Source organism: Entelurus aequoreus, linkage group LG11 (assembly GCF_033978785.1).
Source record: "Entelurus aequoreus isolate RoL-2023_Sb linkage group LG11, RoL_Eaeq_v1.1, whole genome shotgun sequence".
Lineage (NCBI taxonomy): Eukaryota > Metazoa > Chordata > Actinopteri > Syngnathiformes > Syngnathidae > Entelurus > Entelurus aequoreus.
The window spans coordinates 62,307,198-62,323,209 of NC_084741.1; the positions used below are offsets into that span (position 1 = coordinate 62,307,198).

The window sequence follows — 16,012 nt, forward strand, 5'->3', positions numbered from 1 at the left end:
GATTTAAGACTTTTCAAGACGCCGCGTACACCCTGAATAATTTAGTTCCTCACATTGCCCAGTAACATAGTAGGGGTGTGAAAAAAAAAAAATCGACTTTCAAATGAATCGCAATTCTTATTTCTAACGTTATTTGATTTAAAAAAAAAAACATTTTCATCTGTCCTGTCCAGCCACTCGGGCACATCATATTGTTGATGTACATGCCCATATCTTACACGTTGTAGCTTCACTGGAGCTGGACCTTTTGGAATCGTTACCCCCCAAGAATTGCAAGGTGAGTTGCATGTTATGAGCCTATGTCATATATTAGTTTCACCTTGTAAACCTAGTTGCTAGAATAATAAACCTTTGCACGATTTTCTAACTTTTTGAGTTTCACTTGTATAGCGGCAAAGTCATTAACTTGGCAGCATTGATTTTCTACTGCTCCGTCTTCTTATGCTCTGTCAGATCTGGGGTATATACTATAAAGCTGCACACGCAAAAATGTAAGTTTTGTACAATGCTTCGAAGCAAAATATTTAATCAGAATTCCACACAATATCATAGGTAAACATTATGTTTTAGCATGAGAAACAATTGTGGTGGGCCACAAATGAATGTAAGCATTCAAAGTGCTACAGAAAAACACGACCAAAAATGTCATTTTGAAATTTTTTTATTTTTGATATGCATTTCCATGCAGAAAATAATGTAAATCCCCCCCCCAAAATACCGTATGACCCCTACAATGAATTGTATCTGGCACTAGTGTGTTTTGCAGATGAAGAAACAGAAAGAGGGCTAGTTACAGCCAACAAAATGTTAAATTTGGCGAGAGTCAAAATACAAATCCAAGTGTTTTTATCCACCTGATACGTTGACCTGAGCCATGCCAGAGGCCAAGATGCAGCCTTTGAGCGGTAAAAAGCAGGCTGAAACAAAACAGATGTAGAAAATACAAACTGAGCCCAAGTCAGCTTAGCAGCACCAACTCGGGACACAAAGACTCCAAGGGAAATCAAGGTTAGAAGAAATGCAGCTAACAGTGCATGTGCCTTTGGCCGCTATGTGTCCTCTCTTACTATATTCATGACTCAGCGTCATTTCTTGGGTACAGTAGTACTGAAAAAGAATGCACCAAAGTGTGTCTGCTCCAGACAAAGGTCAAAGGTGTAAGATTTAACAAGAGCCAAAGTGCTGTCTTTGGTAGGCAATTGAAAAGTCTTCATTCACCAAAGTTCACTTTGTCTCAAGTATGCTGCTGATTAGAGGAACGCCACACACCCCGTGGTGTGAGCTTGTTCACGCACACAACACAAACTGCTTCATGAAGGCACCAAAAAGATATCAAAGCACATGTTTATCATACTCGGTAAGCCCAAATACGTCGTCTTTTTTAGCATTTATTTTTACAATTTGTAATCATTCCCGGCCACACCCCTAAACTTAAGACACACCAAGAAGCTCAAAACCCTTCGAGGGCGATCTGGATACAATTCTTCCAGCCAAAGACAGCGATAGAAACTGGCACAGTGGTTCTCCACAGGTCTACCTTGTCCATCTATGATGACTCAGCAGTTTGCAGGACTCCCGAGTCCTGACACGTACACCACTCAAAAGAGTTCGGGATATCCGGGTGACATTTCTGGACAAGGCTAGGATGCAATATAACCTTTACAGTAAACTCAAGAGGAAACACTTTTTTATGTTTTTTTGTCCATTATTCACAATAATGTGAGACAAGAACACATTTCTCTTTTCGGGTGGTGCTAAATAATAAAAAACTGCTAGCAAGAGGCAGGAAACAAGGCATGTAATGGGGATTTATCCATTGTGCCTTGAGGTCCTCTAAAAACCTCCAACAATACTCCATTTTCATTTCGTGACCTGCACAACCATATAACCAAGTTATAGCAACACTTATTGTAAGAGCCAACAACAAGGATCTACTTTTAGTGCTGAATCGCCTGAGTTGGTAAAAGTGTGTGCTAGATAATAAACCAAGCCTCTCACATTTCTAGACCGAGGTTGTGGCCATAAACCAAGAAGTTGGTCCCTTTGAAATTCAACTTACACCAGAAATCATTGCAAAGTTACAAACACCGTTTGGAAACAATTAAGGTATGGAAAAAAACATTTACAAAATATTTGTGTAAATAACATTTCACAATGTATATATCTGGCTTACAGTCTAATTTACAGGTTAATTTATGGAAAATTAATTTATTTTAAAATTTAGTGGGTGCGGCTTATATCTTGTTGCGGGAAATACGGTACATGTTATTATGAATGTGCCTGTTACATATACTTATAGTGTGCATATGAAAGGAGGTATAGGCGGAATCGATTGGATACCATAACTCTATAACTTTTGCTAGCAGTTTTTCACTATTTAGAATGCACAGAAAAGAGAAGGGCATGTGTTCTTGTCTCATATAGGGATTGTGAATAATGGGCAAAATTCTAGAAAAAAAAAATGCAGTTCCCTTTAAATTCAATTCTAAACTTTTGGATGTCCAAATGTTTCACGTTTTACTACTTCTGCACAACTTGCTGAATAACAAAAATGACAACATGAGTGCAACAAAAAAATGTCCTGGTTCAATTATGAACGGTATTTAAATGCTTTTCACATTCTGTTGTAATGAAACCAAAATGATACCAAACACGGTGTGGCTTCAAACAGGAAGTTCTCATGGGGAAGTGGCCGCTGAGGCTCCAGTGTGAGAGTGAACCAGTGCTGAAGAGACCTGACAAAAATGTTGTCTTTTTCGAGAACAGCAAGTTGTGCAAAACGCTTTTTAGCTACATCCTGAATTTTACCCTAAAAGCTGAATCTCCCTATCTTTTTCAAGTGAGTCGTATTTGTCTCATGGCTCATTTTTAGATGACAGCCTGTTGACACACATGACTTCCTCCTAGTCAAAGGCCGGCTGGTATTTCACTGAAAGAAAAGATGCAGCACTTCAGGTGTTACTCTAAATGTCCGTCTGTACGCACAAGTTCTTGGACTGTTCTGCTTGGTGGTAATTGTTGTTGGTTTCTTTGAGGAGTTGTGGACTGCGGCCCTGAGAGTTATACACCAGGTTGACACTTTCCTCTGTGATGAAGTTTACGCTGGAAAGTTCCGCATGACTCAGCGAGGAGGTTGGTGAGTGGGGAGTGGGGACGACGGCGGCATCAAGGCCCTTGCAGGAAGTCCGAGAAGCAGGGCATGTCTCCAGGCGGTCGTTCTCCACCTCAGGTAAGGGGCTGATGGTGGCGAAGCGTGTGTGGTAGTCGCCTCCGCCAGAGCCGTGGCTACAGGAAGTTTTCATACTCTCCAGGTCAGAACAGCTGAACTCTGAGAAGTGGCTTGAGTGAGAGTCACAAACAGAAGGCAGGCTGCCGCTCAGAGAAGGAGAGTCAAACTCTAACGAGTTGGTGCTACGTTGCTCCAAAAGCTGAGTGTCCATGTCTTCTCTTGTCTCATTGATCCTAGCGCCGCCGCCTTTTTTGCGCAGTTTGCCTTTGCACTTTTTGCCTCCTGAACTGGAAGAGGAGGGGCCGCATGTTTCTTTGACCCATTTGGTAGACGTTCCTCGGCCCTCCGAGAACGCGCAGTCGTTAGAGGGGCAGGTCCAGCCACAGCGGCCAACATGGCTGCCGTGATCGGCACTGCTACCGCCACTGTGGTTGCGTAATTTGTCGGGTTTGGATTCAATGTCAACCTGGACTTCCATGCTGTTCCCATCTCTTGGAGGCGAGGTGAAAACCGAGAGGAGACACAGGAGGACATTGGATTGGATGTTGATCACAAAAACATCAGTATTACTTTTCTAAATTGGGTTTGTAGCTCACAGTTACTGATTCAATACTAATCAGTCGATAAGAACCATTGGATTGTTTTTCTGACCATACATAACTAGACCACCACCCAAACCTCCGCCAAGTCCTTACTGTTACCAAAATAAAACAATTGGGGAGCGTGACTTTCTTGAAGGGGTTACAGTGGAACCTCGATTTACGAAATAGTCAATGTACGAACCTTTCGATTTACAATGCAGAGACCACATAAAAATATGCTTTGTGTACGAATGTTTCATCCATCCATTCATTGTGTGCATGCAGCACTGCCATTTTGTACCCGGCAGCACATCCATTGTGGGCGGGCTAATCGATCTCCGTAGCTCACTCAGTCAGCAAATTACTATTGTTAGCTGATTGATTGATTGAAACTTTTATTAGTAGATTGCACAGTACAGTACATATTCCGTACAATTGACCACCAAATGGTAACACCCGAATAAGTTTTTCAACTTGTCGGGGTCCACGTTCCATTCATGGCAGCTACTGTGCAACTTTGTACTTTTTTAGTGTTTTGACATTTGTTTCTAGTTTTGCGAGTTTAATATGAGTCTAATGAAAGCAACGGACAAACGATGTGTAGTTTGAAACATTCAAGACGTATCCACAGCGTTGTCAACACTGCCTCCTGCCACTACCCCTACCTACAACAGCATGCAAAGAAGATTAACTGACAAGGTTAAGTTAATTTTATTTTTTTATTGCTCATCGTTGTAGTGACCTGGCTGTGAGTGCGCCACAGGGCTAGTGACAGTGTGTGTGTGTGTGTGTGTGTGTGCGCGCATGTGTGTGTGTGCATGTCCGCTCAAAATGAGTTTCGCTGGTTGTTGTTGTTTTGACTTTGTTACTAAATAGAAAGTTGATCATCACTCCCTTGTTGTTTATTTGATATACAGGACGGTGTAGTGCTTTATATTGTGTTCAAAGGTTACAAACTGTTACGAAAATATAAACTTTTGTCGAGGCTGCAATCCAATTTTCACGTTTACATTGTTTTTTTATGGAAAAATTTGCTTCAATTTACAAACTTTTCAATTAACAAACTATGTTTAACAACTCATTAAGTTCGTAAATCGAGGTTCAACTGGATTATTGCTTTTTCTTACACAATTCTGACAGTGTCTGTCCTACAAGGTACTGGTTTACTTTGCCAAAATTAATGCTGGGAATAAAGTAATTAAACATAAACACATGTGCTGCTGGCTGATCAAAGCAGTCTATGATTTTATCATCTTTCCAATAACTTGCAGATTTGAGGTCTTATAACAAACATATTTCACGCTGCTTACTTCGGCCACATTTTAAATGACATACCTGTCAAAGGGAATGTGGGCATTCAGGATGGATCCTGCCAATGCTTTGGTACTTGCATTGTCACTGATTGTTCCTAGGCTGACAGAACCTGACTCGCCACTGAGACTGCAATGGTCCTTCTGCACATCAGCTTGCACCTCCAACCTGTCGTCATGTTAGAGGGTAGACAGGTCACACACCTGGTAGGGTCTCCCAAGGAAAATTCATTGAATGTGACCGGCTGGACTAAAGGTTGAAATATGCTTTTGCGTCACATAGCTTGAGTTTCCTATGACGGCGTCTCGATTTATTTATAGCTTAATGGCGGGGGCTGTCGCATGACAGACAATTTCCCTCCAAAACGCTAGAGGCAGTGTTTTCCTAAGTGAGCAGCCTCAACTCTCGTTGACTAAGCTTATAATGTGTAGTAGTTGAAGTAAACATGGCGACTGAAGCGACATACACACTGTTATTGGAGTTGGAATATATCATTTTGCAACAACAGTCACTTTTATTGTGCAATGATAAGCTAAAAAAGTCGACCAATCAAAGCCCTGCACTCCGCGTTGCCGTTAAAGCGAGGTTATAAATATTTAATATATATTAGAAATATAGGGGTAGCAGCCATGCAAGCTATGTGACGCGAGAGCATATTTCAGCCTTTAGGGCTTAGGGATGCGTACTGAACGTTGTTACAGTAATGGCATTGGTGCAGACCTAAACAATAATACCCAGACCAAAAAAACAATGTAACTCTAAGTGACTCATTTTAGTGATAAAATAAATAGTTACTCTTAACTTAGTGCAGTGCTTAATTTTTTTCTGTCACACCCACCCCCCCTTTAGGAAGAAGGAAATCCTGTGCACCCGCCACTCTCCGCCGTGACTATAAATAGCATAATTTGTTTATAAAATTGTTAAGAATACCCCTCTCTTAAATGGTATTCTTAATAACATTAAAGATAACAAAAAGAAAGAATTATATATAAACTTGCAACAAGGAAAAACGTAAACATTTTTTAGTATGTAACCAAAAAAATTTAAGTGCATCAAATTAATTGAAATTACAAATATATGTATATCCTTATTGAATCTCGAAAAACATTTTGACTGACTTGGACCATTTGATACTGAAAAATAAAATAAAATAAATCCAGTAAGTAATTACAAATTAAAATTGATCAGCAACAATAACTCTGGAGCACAATATATGAAACACTTTAACCTAAAAAACAAATTGACTAAAACCATTTGTGCAGATTTGTTTCTAATCAATATAAATGTCAGGATTAATGGCTACAATGAGCACATTTGGTAGTGTACATAATGATACTGCATGATACTGATAAGGCATGTTCCCCGGGGTCACATGTGCAACCCCTGGCATTGCACCGGGCTTGCCCTAAGGGAAAATGGATGGATGATGTAGTGTACCTGCTAAGATAGTGGACCACGGCACTGCCGGAGAGGCTTCCTGTGATGCTTGCTCCTGCCAAAGCCATCGTGGATGCCGTCTCACTAAGGTTGTCCCTGATGGCCCCAAGTCTGTCCATTTGGCTGCCACTGGCACTTAAACTGCCTGTAAGACCCCCGACACTGCCTTCGCATATGCTGGGGTTGTTTCTAGTGTCTGCCACAAATGTTGAATCTACAAACACCAAAAACACTCATTTAGAATTGTGTAGAAAACATTATATATCAACATCCAAGTAGGCTTCATCAGTTCATGCTCATAGACTTAGATGGGTCAAATCTAGTCTAGTGGCTGGTGCCAATACCTCAGTAGGCTTGAGCATTACCTGATTTGAAATAAATCTCAGAGGTCCCACAACAGTGTAGTCATATCTAACCTTGTAAGTCATATTCGGAACATGCACTTCTGTTTGTCTTTTAATGCTAATGAGCTGTGCTTGTATGAAACCTCCAAATTTAAACATTTGGTTTGTCATGAATGTTGAAAAGGTCTTAATTTACTTTAAATAGTATTTTTGCTTCATTATGACACGATGATTCATCAAAAAATCAGTAGGCATCATCAGTTCATGCTCAAGCCTACTGAGGTATTGGCACCAGCCGCTAGACTAGATCTGACCAATCTAAGTCTATGAGCATGAAATGATGAAGCCTCCTCGGATAAGAGGCGTTTAACGTCTTCTAAGACAAACCAAAAAGTCCAGTTGCGATTTATTGAATGCCCTAAGATTACAATGACCTAGATGAATGAGAACATTTAAAGACATTAAATATCAACCACAAAACATCTCACTGTAAGTTGATTACGAATAAGATCTGTAAAAATTTTCATGAATCATTGTCATGATGAAGCAAAAACACTCATTTGTTGAGCTCCATGCCAAATTAAATTAAGACCTGTTCAACATTTATAATGACAAACCGAATGTTTAAATTTGGAGGTTAAAGACAAAAACAGCTCATTAGCATTAAAATTAGCATTAAAACGACACACAGAAGTGCATGTTCCGAATATGACTTACAAGGCTAGGTTTGCCTACACTGTTGTGGGACCTCTGAGACTTATTTCAAATAGTAAAAAAAACCAACCTGTTCAATATGGGACTTTTACAGTGTACTTATGGGTCAATGTGATATCCTAAAGAACATGGTATGCAGTGGTATTGCATGAAAGGCTCAACACCCAAGCATGCATAAATGCAGCAACACCTACTTCATATGGGCGTTTGTAGAAAGTGTTCCTTATTAATGTAATAACGAAATGTGCTCAACCAACAAATCAAAATATTGACTTTTCATGTCGTCAAGGCAAGTGATGCTTGACAAACTCTCATTCTGAAAAAAACAAAAACACTCCAGGGTTTCCCCTTAACGTAACTAAATGTGGCACACAGCCACGGCAAAATCATAGCTATTCTTAATGAGGGTTTTTTACGTGACAATAAATCAAAGTACCCTAAATTCTGGACTATATGCCGCTACTTTTTTCCTACAGTTTGAAACCTGTGGCTTATAAAACAGAGGGGCTAATTTATGGATTTTTTTACGCTGGCGTCTATAAGAAAAATGATTTTATAAAAAAAAAAGAAAACAAGCACAAACACTGAGAGGATGTTTTATTGTTTGTGCTATGGCGCCATCTTTTGGACAAGTTTGCTCACTGCAGTTGTTGCAGTGTCCCTCCATTTACCAGAAGTGCTTTTTTTTTTCAACTGAATTGTCGTTCATTTTTTTAGACGTTCATAGCGTTCCTTCTCGTATGAATTATTCCATCATCACTGCACGCAACACTGGTAAGTTTTACAGTATAGTTAAAACTGTTTATACCTACTAAACTGTCCCATGTGTGATATCTGTAGGAGTGTTTTAATGCATATGTGTACGTGCTATCGTAATGTAATGACTCTAGCGTCGTTAGTATTAGCTAACTTGCTAACACGTTTACGAGTAGTCTATGTTAGTAATATTAACTTACAACGGCATTCTTTTTGGTATTTTCAGTTTTACAAATTCCTCAGTAAACTCACCAAGATGTCACCTTGGAGTTATTGAGTCTGTTTAGCTGATTGGAAAGCGAGTTAGCGGGTCCATGACAATTACGTCTATTTTGTTTGATAAGCTGTTTTACTGCTGTTTAACAAGCATCGTTTGGAAACAATTAAGCTATGTAGATAAACATTTACAGAATCTTGCTGTGTAAACAACTTGTTTCGCAACATATATATATATGTGGCTTATAGTCCGGTGCGGCTAATATATGGAAAACATTTTTTGGAACCTATCCCAGTATATGTTAATATTAATTATTAATAACACAGATTTTTTTAAATGTAAGTGTAATTTTTTGGAGCCTTAAAGAGTATCATATCATCATAGCAAATTATATGATGACGTCATGGTGACCAGACTTCCACCATCACAGGTATTTCAGCAATCTAGGGGAAACCCTGTACTCTGCAGTTCCTCTTTTCACACATTCCAGGTTGTGGCAAGACTTAACTTGTAAGTCATAATATTCATCATTTCTTTGCTATGAAGACCACAAGGGTAGTGGTGTGCACTGTGGTGGGCTTACCGGTGGTTGCTGTCCCAGTGGCAACATTCAAGTCGTTCTCATCATCAAATTCTATTCGGACACCTTTTCCTTTTCCTGTAGAGACACCACAGCCCCCACTGCGGCACAGCGAGATGGGCACCACGCCGTACACATACGCCAGCATGATTGGGACACCAATGCCTGAAGCACAGATGAACGCATACAGAAAGCAGTGCCAAGTTAGGAAAATTAAGGTTTCTATCGGGACCAAATGTGTGTACCCATTCATTTACGGTTAAGTGTTTTTTGCTTGGATAGCACTTTTGTAACCCACACTTTTCCTCATCCACTTACTGATGATGTTTTGCATAATGTGAACTTTAATATTAAAAAAGCCAAATTCTAGCAAACGCTCCTATTATGTCACAAGATGGAAAAAGATGCAGGGAACTGAAGCACAGACTGACCGACAGTGACTGCTGCAACCACTGGAGACACAATGACAGACAGAGTGACGCCACCTGCAATCACCAGGTTCCTCTTGTGTTTGGAAATATCTTTACCTTCATAGCGATTGTGAATCTGGCAGAGAAAAGGGGGAAAATAAAAAAGGCACATTATCAATTTCTCATTACTGATAAAATATGATTTAATAGACAGCATGTGTTTTTGATGCATTCATAAATGACTCGGGATTGGTACCTTTCACATTTAAATCAATGCGGTTTCAATTCTCAATACCTGGAAATCATTAATTTGATAGTTCTGTGTGCGTATATGTGTTAATAAATGTTGTTTATCAATAAACCAATTTCTTTTATTTAACACCGAGTTGATAATGACCCAATGCACTGTCGGGTTTTTATATCTTGTTTTCTTATACTTCCGAGTCTCATTTGCTAGTATGCAATAATTTCAGTTTGTCCTACATGTGTTGTCGTAGTCAGGAAGTTGTCTTTGCCATGAAGTTAAATCTGCCAATCTTGTCTTTTAGCCCTACAAAGTGTTTATACTGTAAGTATTGTACTTATTACACAACAGCTATTAGATTGTAACGTACAGTACATTTTAGCTGTAGTTTTGGTTGTCGAAAGGTGTTGAAATCGCAATGTAAAATCTCTAATGCTAATCCGTAGCATGTATATTGAATATCTAATTTAAATTAGCATTGCGCTAGCTTGAAAAGTGAAGCCTTGCTTTTAAACGTTTTCTATCAGGCAGGCATTAATTGCTTTGTTGGCATGGAAAACTGCAACATTAACTAAAGGCAGTCTGCTATAAATACCTGTGTTTGCCCGCCAAGTGCTTGAGCCGAGGCAGAGTCTGAAACCGGACATGACGTCACGTGCCACAAAAGGTATCAAAAATTGGTAATAGGTACCTTATTGTACCGACTGGATACGGTTGGTCTGCATAAAAGTACTGAATTTGGTACTCATCCCTTGAAATTACCCTAATAAAATCAACAATCAGGTATATTGTCAGTTTTTAAAAGAATGCAATATGTGAAAACACTATGTGCAAACTGTAAATAGTTCTTGGCAATGTAAGGTACATTAAATGTATAAACAAATGCTCAGTCATGTAATCATTCCTGAATGTACTACAAATATAAATAACATAAATCTTATCAGTATTGAAAATGTGAAAAACTCAGAAAAATCCCGCAATTAAAGATTTTTTCCAATACAAAACTAAATTAAAAGGAAAAAAATGTGACAAGTAGGGTTGAAACAAAGTGCATGAAGCAATTTAGCATATTGTGTCAGAAAATATCAATTAGCTTTTCATAACTGCATTCTGATCTGAGTTACATAGACCTACCAGGTGAAATGTTTTTTTCCCCTTTACAGTCAACGATGATTGGAAATGAGGGATAAATCAAGTACTGAAACAACCTTTCAAACCAGAAAATGTCTACCATCTTGTGTTCAGTTCACTTTAAAATCAATAGGGCTTCTTGTTACATTTTAGTAAGCTATTTAGTAACGTATTGTTTTGGATGTTTGTACCACAAAGATCATGGTGGATGACCACAAACTACGTAGTCATGTAATTTAGTGTGGATATCTGCAATAAATTCAGGTCTTACAGTAATGTTCTTTGGTTAGTCAATAGCTTTATCTCAAACTTTTGAGGGAAATTGCAAACCAAAAGAGGGAAAATTCCATATACTGTACTGTATTCCAAAGTAGTTCATCCAAATATTTGAGTTCTTACCTTCCTTCCAACATATACAGGGATGCCGATAACCATGGCGGGGATAGCTATGCCAGCAATCAGAGCAATGCCAACAGGGGCACCAACAAGTGTTCCCAATTGCCAAAGAATCTTCTTCTTCCTGCTCCATGGCTTCTTCCCCCAAAATGTACAGCCTGATGGACTGAGAAAGTAGTAGGTGGGGGGAAAAAATTAAGGGGATTTAGAATTATTTTCTTTTCTCGCACACGCACGCAAAGATAATTGTGAATTTGTGGCAGAATGGTGCCCATGAACACTGTCACCTGTAAATCTGGGCCATTTAGATTTTGGTCCAACACTTGCTGAAAGATCCATTTTTGATAAAACCATCAAACTTACAAATTAATCTTTCCATAATTTAGCACATCTAACTTGTCTTACACAACCTATCATAAGTACAGTCTCTTTGAACATAAGTTAGAACATCCCTATTCAGCAATAATAACACTTCTCAACTATGTGTTGTCCTTTGTATGCACATACAAACCTCAGGTAATGCAAGTCGGAGATCTCCTTCATACACAGCCAGCAAAACTCACAGCCGCAGACGGCGCAAGTCATGTGGTTACAGCTGCCATCGTTCATTTTGATGATGTACGCAGCACAGCGTGGGCATGGCTTGATGTCATCAGCTGTGGGCACAATGACACAGTGAATCAAAGACTTAACAGTCAGTATATAATTTAAATCACCAAAATATAAATTATGATAAGACTGATACAAATTATATACACACTTTCAACGAGCAGTAGTGCATTTACATCCTTTTCTTTTCCGAAAAAAGGCAGACATGTGACTAAGGCAATAAAAGCCTAAAAATATATTTTTAAATTGATACTGAGGAATAAGGAAACTGACATCCACTAACGCTAAATACATGATTAAAATATGTTTTCTTATACATTCCGCTAAGATGATTGATGAGTCATGACTTTTTTTGAATTAGTAGCACGTGGTAGGACACTTGAGCAAAAGAAAAATAGTTTCACGCTGTTTGCTTCACCTCATGAAAGATGGTACTCATATACGCGTGATATTTATGATGAAATTTGACTTATCTGACTTATACATGGTGTTACAAAGTTGGATACACGTGTTAAACAATGTCAAAGTATCAAATCAAAAAGTTCACGAATTTAGGCGTGAGCTTGCATACAGTTTTGGATGCCTCTTCGCGGGGTTTTGCAGTGGCAACAAGATGACGTCACGGCGAGTTGGATGTCCTTATATGGACAATAGGCCTAGCTCTCAACCAGAGGGTTGAGAAGCTCCTCCCTTCTGCTTCAGGCAATGAAAAAACAAAAAAGGTAAAATATAGTTTTGGGGTGAGGCGTGGTTTCAATCTCAATCTGTGAATGCCTCCACAAACGACCAGCTTGCAGACAGACTCAAGAAAAGTGACTGTAAAGCAAAACGTACACAAAATTTAAAAACAAAGCTTATCCAAAACATGTTTCATACACCACAAGGAAGGGTTTTAAATCATCATAAGAAAACATCATAAATAAAAAATCATCATAGGTCGTCCCCTTAAGAATGTAATATTGTCACTCAAATCATTGTGCACAATAAACAACAATTTCACCTTGTACCAAATTAATCTAATATCTATGTTTTGTTATGAGAAAAATTATTCAAAATACAAATGGAAATCCTGCAACTACTCACAATTTGATTCGATTCTGATTCCTGGGGTGACATTCCGATTCAGAATCGATTCTCAGTTTAACATGAGTCTTGATTCAAACGGATTCTCGCAATATATTATTTGGTAAACTTGTAAAAATGATAAGAAAACCTTTAAAAATAGGTTACAAATTACAAAAATCTCCTCTAGCAAAAACATATTTTTCAAAAAAATATAAAATGTTTGAAAATTATGAATCGATTTAAAATCGGAATAAATAAAAAACGCAATTCAGATGTGAATGAATTTTCTGAGCACCCCGGGTTAAAAAAAATGGATTGTGTTATCTTACCTGTTTTTGTGTGTTTGCGATTCCCTAAACGCCCCAAAAATGTAATCCAAACCATAGAGGCATGGCAGAGACATTAATAAAACAGTTTTGCCTCTTTTCAAACAAGGCGTTTGGAATTTGAGACTTTAATGACGTATTTTGCCTCAGTTAGGTCAGCGGATATCTCCATATATGGTAGAGGTTTACCCGAAGAGCTTTACTCGAGTGGGCCATTTTTATTCAGTTGTAGTCCAAAGTTTTAGTCAACAGGTTCCTTTTTTCCCCCCTCTATCCTCTTGTTGTAAGGCAAATTGGCTCGTACATGGACACGCATGCTAAAGTCCTCCGTTGTTGCCATTTCCAATAAAAAGTAGCATATAGTTCTAACTTATATCAGTCAGTAAAGTCCATACGGAAACGCTAGAAACTGCAACATAAGGACGCAGTTGAAGGGGGATTGGCACAGAGGAGGACCTTGGCCCGTAAATAAGACAGCCCATAAAATGTTGCATTCTGAGGACAGTCAGAAAGCGGCTTGAAGATGGTCTGTAAAAGATAATCTAGGCAGAATTTGAACTAAAGCACCACCATTACATGTTTTGTAGATCAGAGGGAATAGTTTTAAATATTAAAAAAACATGACCCCTTTAAATTATAAAGTATCTCCTTGCAACAAACTAAAGTTGGGGAATCTGGCATTATTATTAAGTTGAGTTACGTAAACTATTTTCACATCATAAATTCAAACTACTAATGGATAAAGCAAAATCCACCTAATTTTCATGTTGGCTTATAAAAAATCTGCAGTGTGGACCAGCAACCTAATGTAGGAAAAGGGTGAAGAGTCCATAGTTTGACATGATGACGTAACATGTACAATGACAGCGTGTGCTTAGTCAGCCAACCTGCAGCTCCACTCTCTTGGCTGTAGCTGAGAGATGACGAGCGAATTGTCCTCAGACGAAGGCTTTGGGCTCTCTGTTGTCGTGCAGCATCGCATGTCTGGTTGGGGTGCCATAGCTGCTTACAGTGATAACAGAACTCTGTACCACAACCCTCCCTCCCGCATGCGATCTTGGGACAGCTGGCACATCCAAAGGCAATGACTGCGTACCTAGCAAAAAACAAACATTTAGTGACATAACTACATCCAGGTACAAGGTAATTAATATGACAATGGTTATATAACATAATGGCTGCAGTCCATGGCTCAAAATGAATGCGGACACAAACACGTGTGCAGTGTAGCAATGCGATCGCCCCTCACCAGTTTTTACAGTTAAACCATACAAAATAGAAATCAGTTGAAAGACTGCAAAATAATCCAGAAAATTAAAATCATTGACTTGCTCACTCACCAATGAATACATTCGGGCACCATATAAAGACGTACCATACAGTAATACCTCAACTTAGAGCTTAATTGGTTCTGTGACGGAGCTCTTGACTCAAAACACTTGTATCTCAAATCAACTTCTCCCAATTAAAGAAATTGATATCAATTTAATCGTTGCTTGGCCCCCCAAAACAACCCAATTTTAACATGTAACATAGAACTGTTCCGATAAAACGATATCAATATATATCGCGATAGGCACGTAAGTGATATGCGTAACAAATGTGTTCGATAAAACTTTTAGTTGGAAGAAACCGGAAGTTACGAAGCAAGGTTGGTTAGCAAAACAGGAAGTGATCAGTAATGAGAGGGACACGCTAACAGCCAATCACGTAAGAGTATCAAGTTTGGTTGTGATGTCTTGCTGTTTCGCTGTTGATTCTGTGGTTTTCTTTCTTTTGCATTCTAACAAAAATCGTCTCGTCCTTGGTGGCGAGCAATGCAGCTAATGGGAGCCATCAATTCTACCTCTAAATCACTTAAAAAATGCATTCAAAAACCGTCAACAATACTTCATTCATGTTCCGTTACCTATAAGAATCAAAATGGAGCTACGTTGTTATTGTAAGAGCAAACACTGAGGAACTAATTTTCTATTGGAGTAACGCATCGGCATGCTTCGGTATTAGCCGTAGAAGCTAACTACAGCAAGAGATACGCTAGCTTCTATGTCAGCGTTTGAGTTTGTAATGCAAAACACTGCGATAGAACACCAATCTGTACTGACTGAAAAACATGAACAATCATATTACAATGTCCGTAAAGTATTAGCCCACATTTCATGTTTTGTTTGTACAAAGCTGAACTTGCCAGAGAGCGTTGTTCGCTGTAGTTGTAATGACACGCATGATGGGCTGCATGTATCATGATCAATATAAAGTGTGACAGTTGGTCCAGCTGGCCCGGGACGTTTCCTGTTGATTTTGGGTAAGCACGCCAATTTCTGTCGAAATAGCTTGTCTCCAAAATCCACATTTGCAGCTTTGAGTGACTTTCACCTCACTCTCTCGGCTTCAGTCTGCTCCAACGTTTCACTCTTTTCTTTGTGCTTCACCCTCTTCTTTGTGCTTGCTTCTATAAGTATAGTTCATCCTCAATAATATATTTAGCTTAAAAAAGATAAGTTTGTGAAACCTCATTTGTCCAAAAATAATCGCCTTAGTTGTCTGTTACAAAGTCTGTCCTGATTACAACACACCCGTGTTTGATTCTGGAAGTAGGAACAAATATTTGTTGCCAGAAGTCAGACTGCTGTGGAAACAGAAATCAATGCGACATAATGAT

At 38.9% G+C, this 16,012-nt stretch overlaps 1 protein-coding gene across 1 annotated transcript in view; it reads right to left on the reverse strand.

The window, feature by feature from the left end:
* Positions 1 to 666: 666 nt before the first annotated feature.
* The window catches only part of LOC133660327 (E3 ubiquitin-protein ligase RNF19A-like), a 28,658-nt gene continuing 13,312 nt past the window's right edge, over positions 667 to 16,012 (reverse strand). The window contains exons 3-10 of the mRNA XM_062063732.1: positions 14,238 to 14,446; positions 11,862 to 12,006; positions 11,354 to 11,516; positions 9,601 to 9,715; positions 9,173 to 9,334; positions 6,559 to 6,772; positions 5,146 to 5,289; positions 667 to 3,720 (exon numbers count right to left, since the gene is read on the reverse strand). Of these exons, the coding sequence (XP_061919716.1) occupies positions 2,964 to 3,720; positions 5,146 to 5,289; positions 6,559 to 6,772; positions 9,173 to 9,334; positions 9,601 to 9,715; positions 11,354 to 11,516; positions 11,862 to 12,006; positions 14,238 to 14,446 (1,909 nt within the window). The 3' untranslated portion in view covers positions 667 to 2,963. The remainder of the gene's footprint in view (positions 3,721 to 5,145; positions 5,290 to 6,558; positions 6,773 to 9,172; positions 9,335 to 9,600; positions 9,716 to 11,353; positions 11,517 to 11,861; positions 12,007 to 14,237; positions 14,447 to 16,012) is intronic.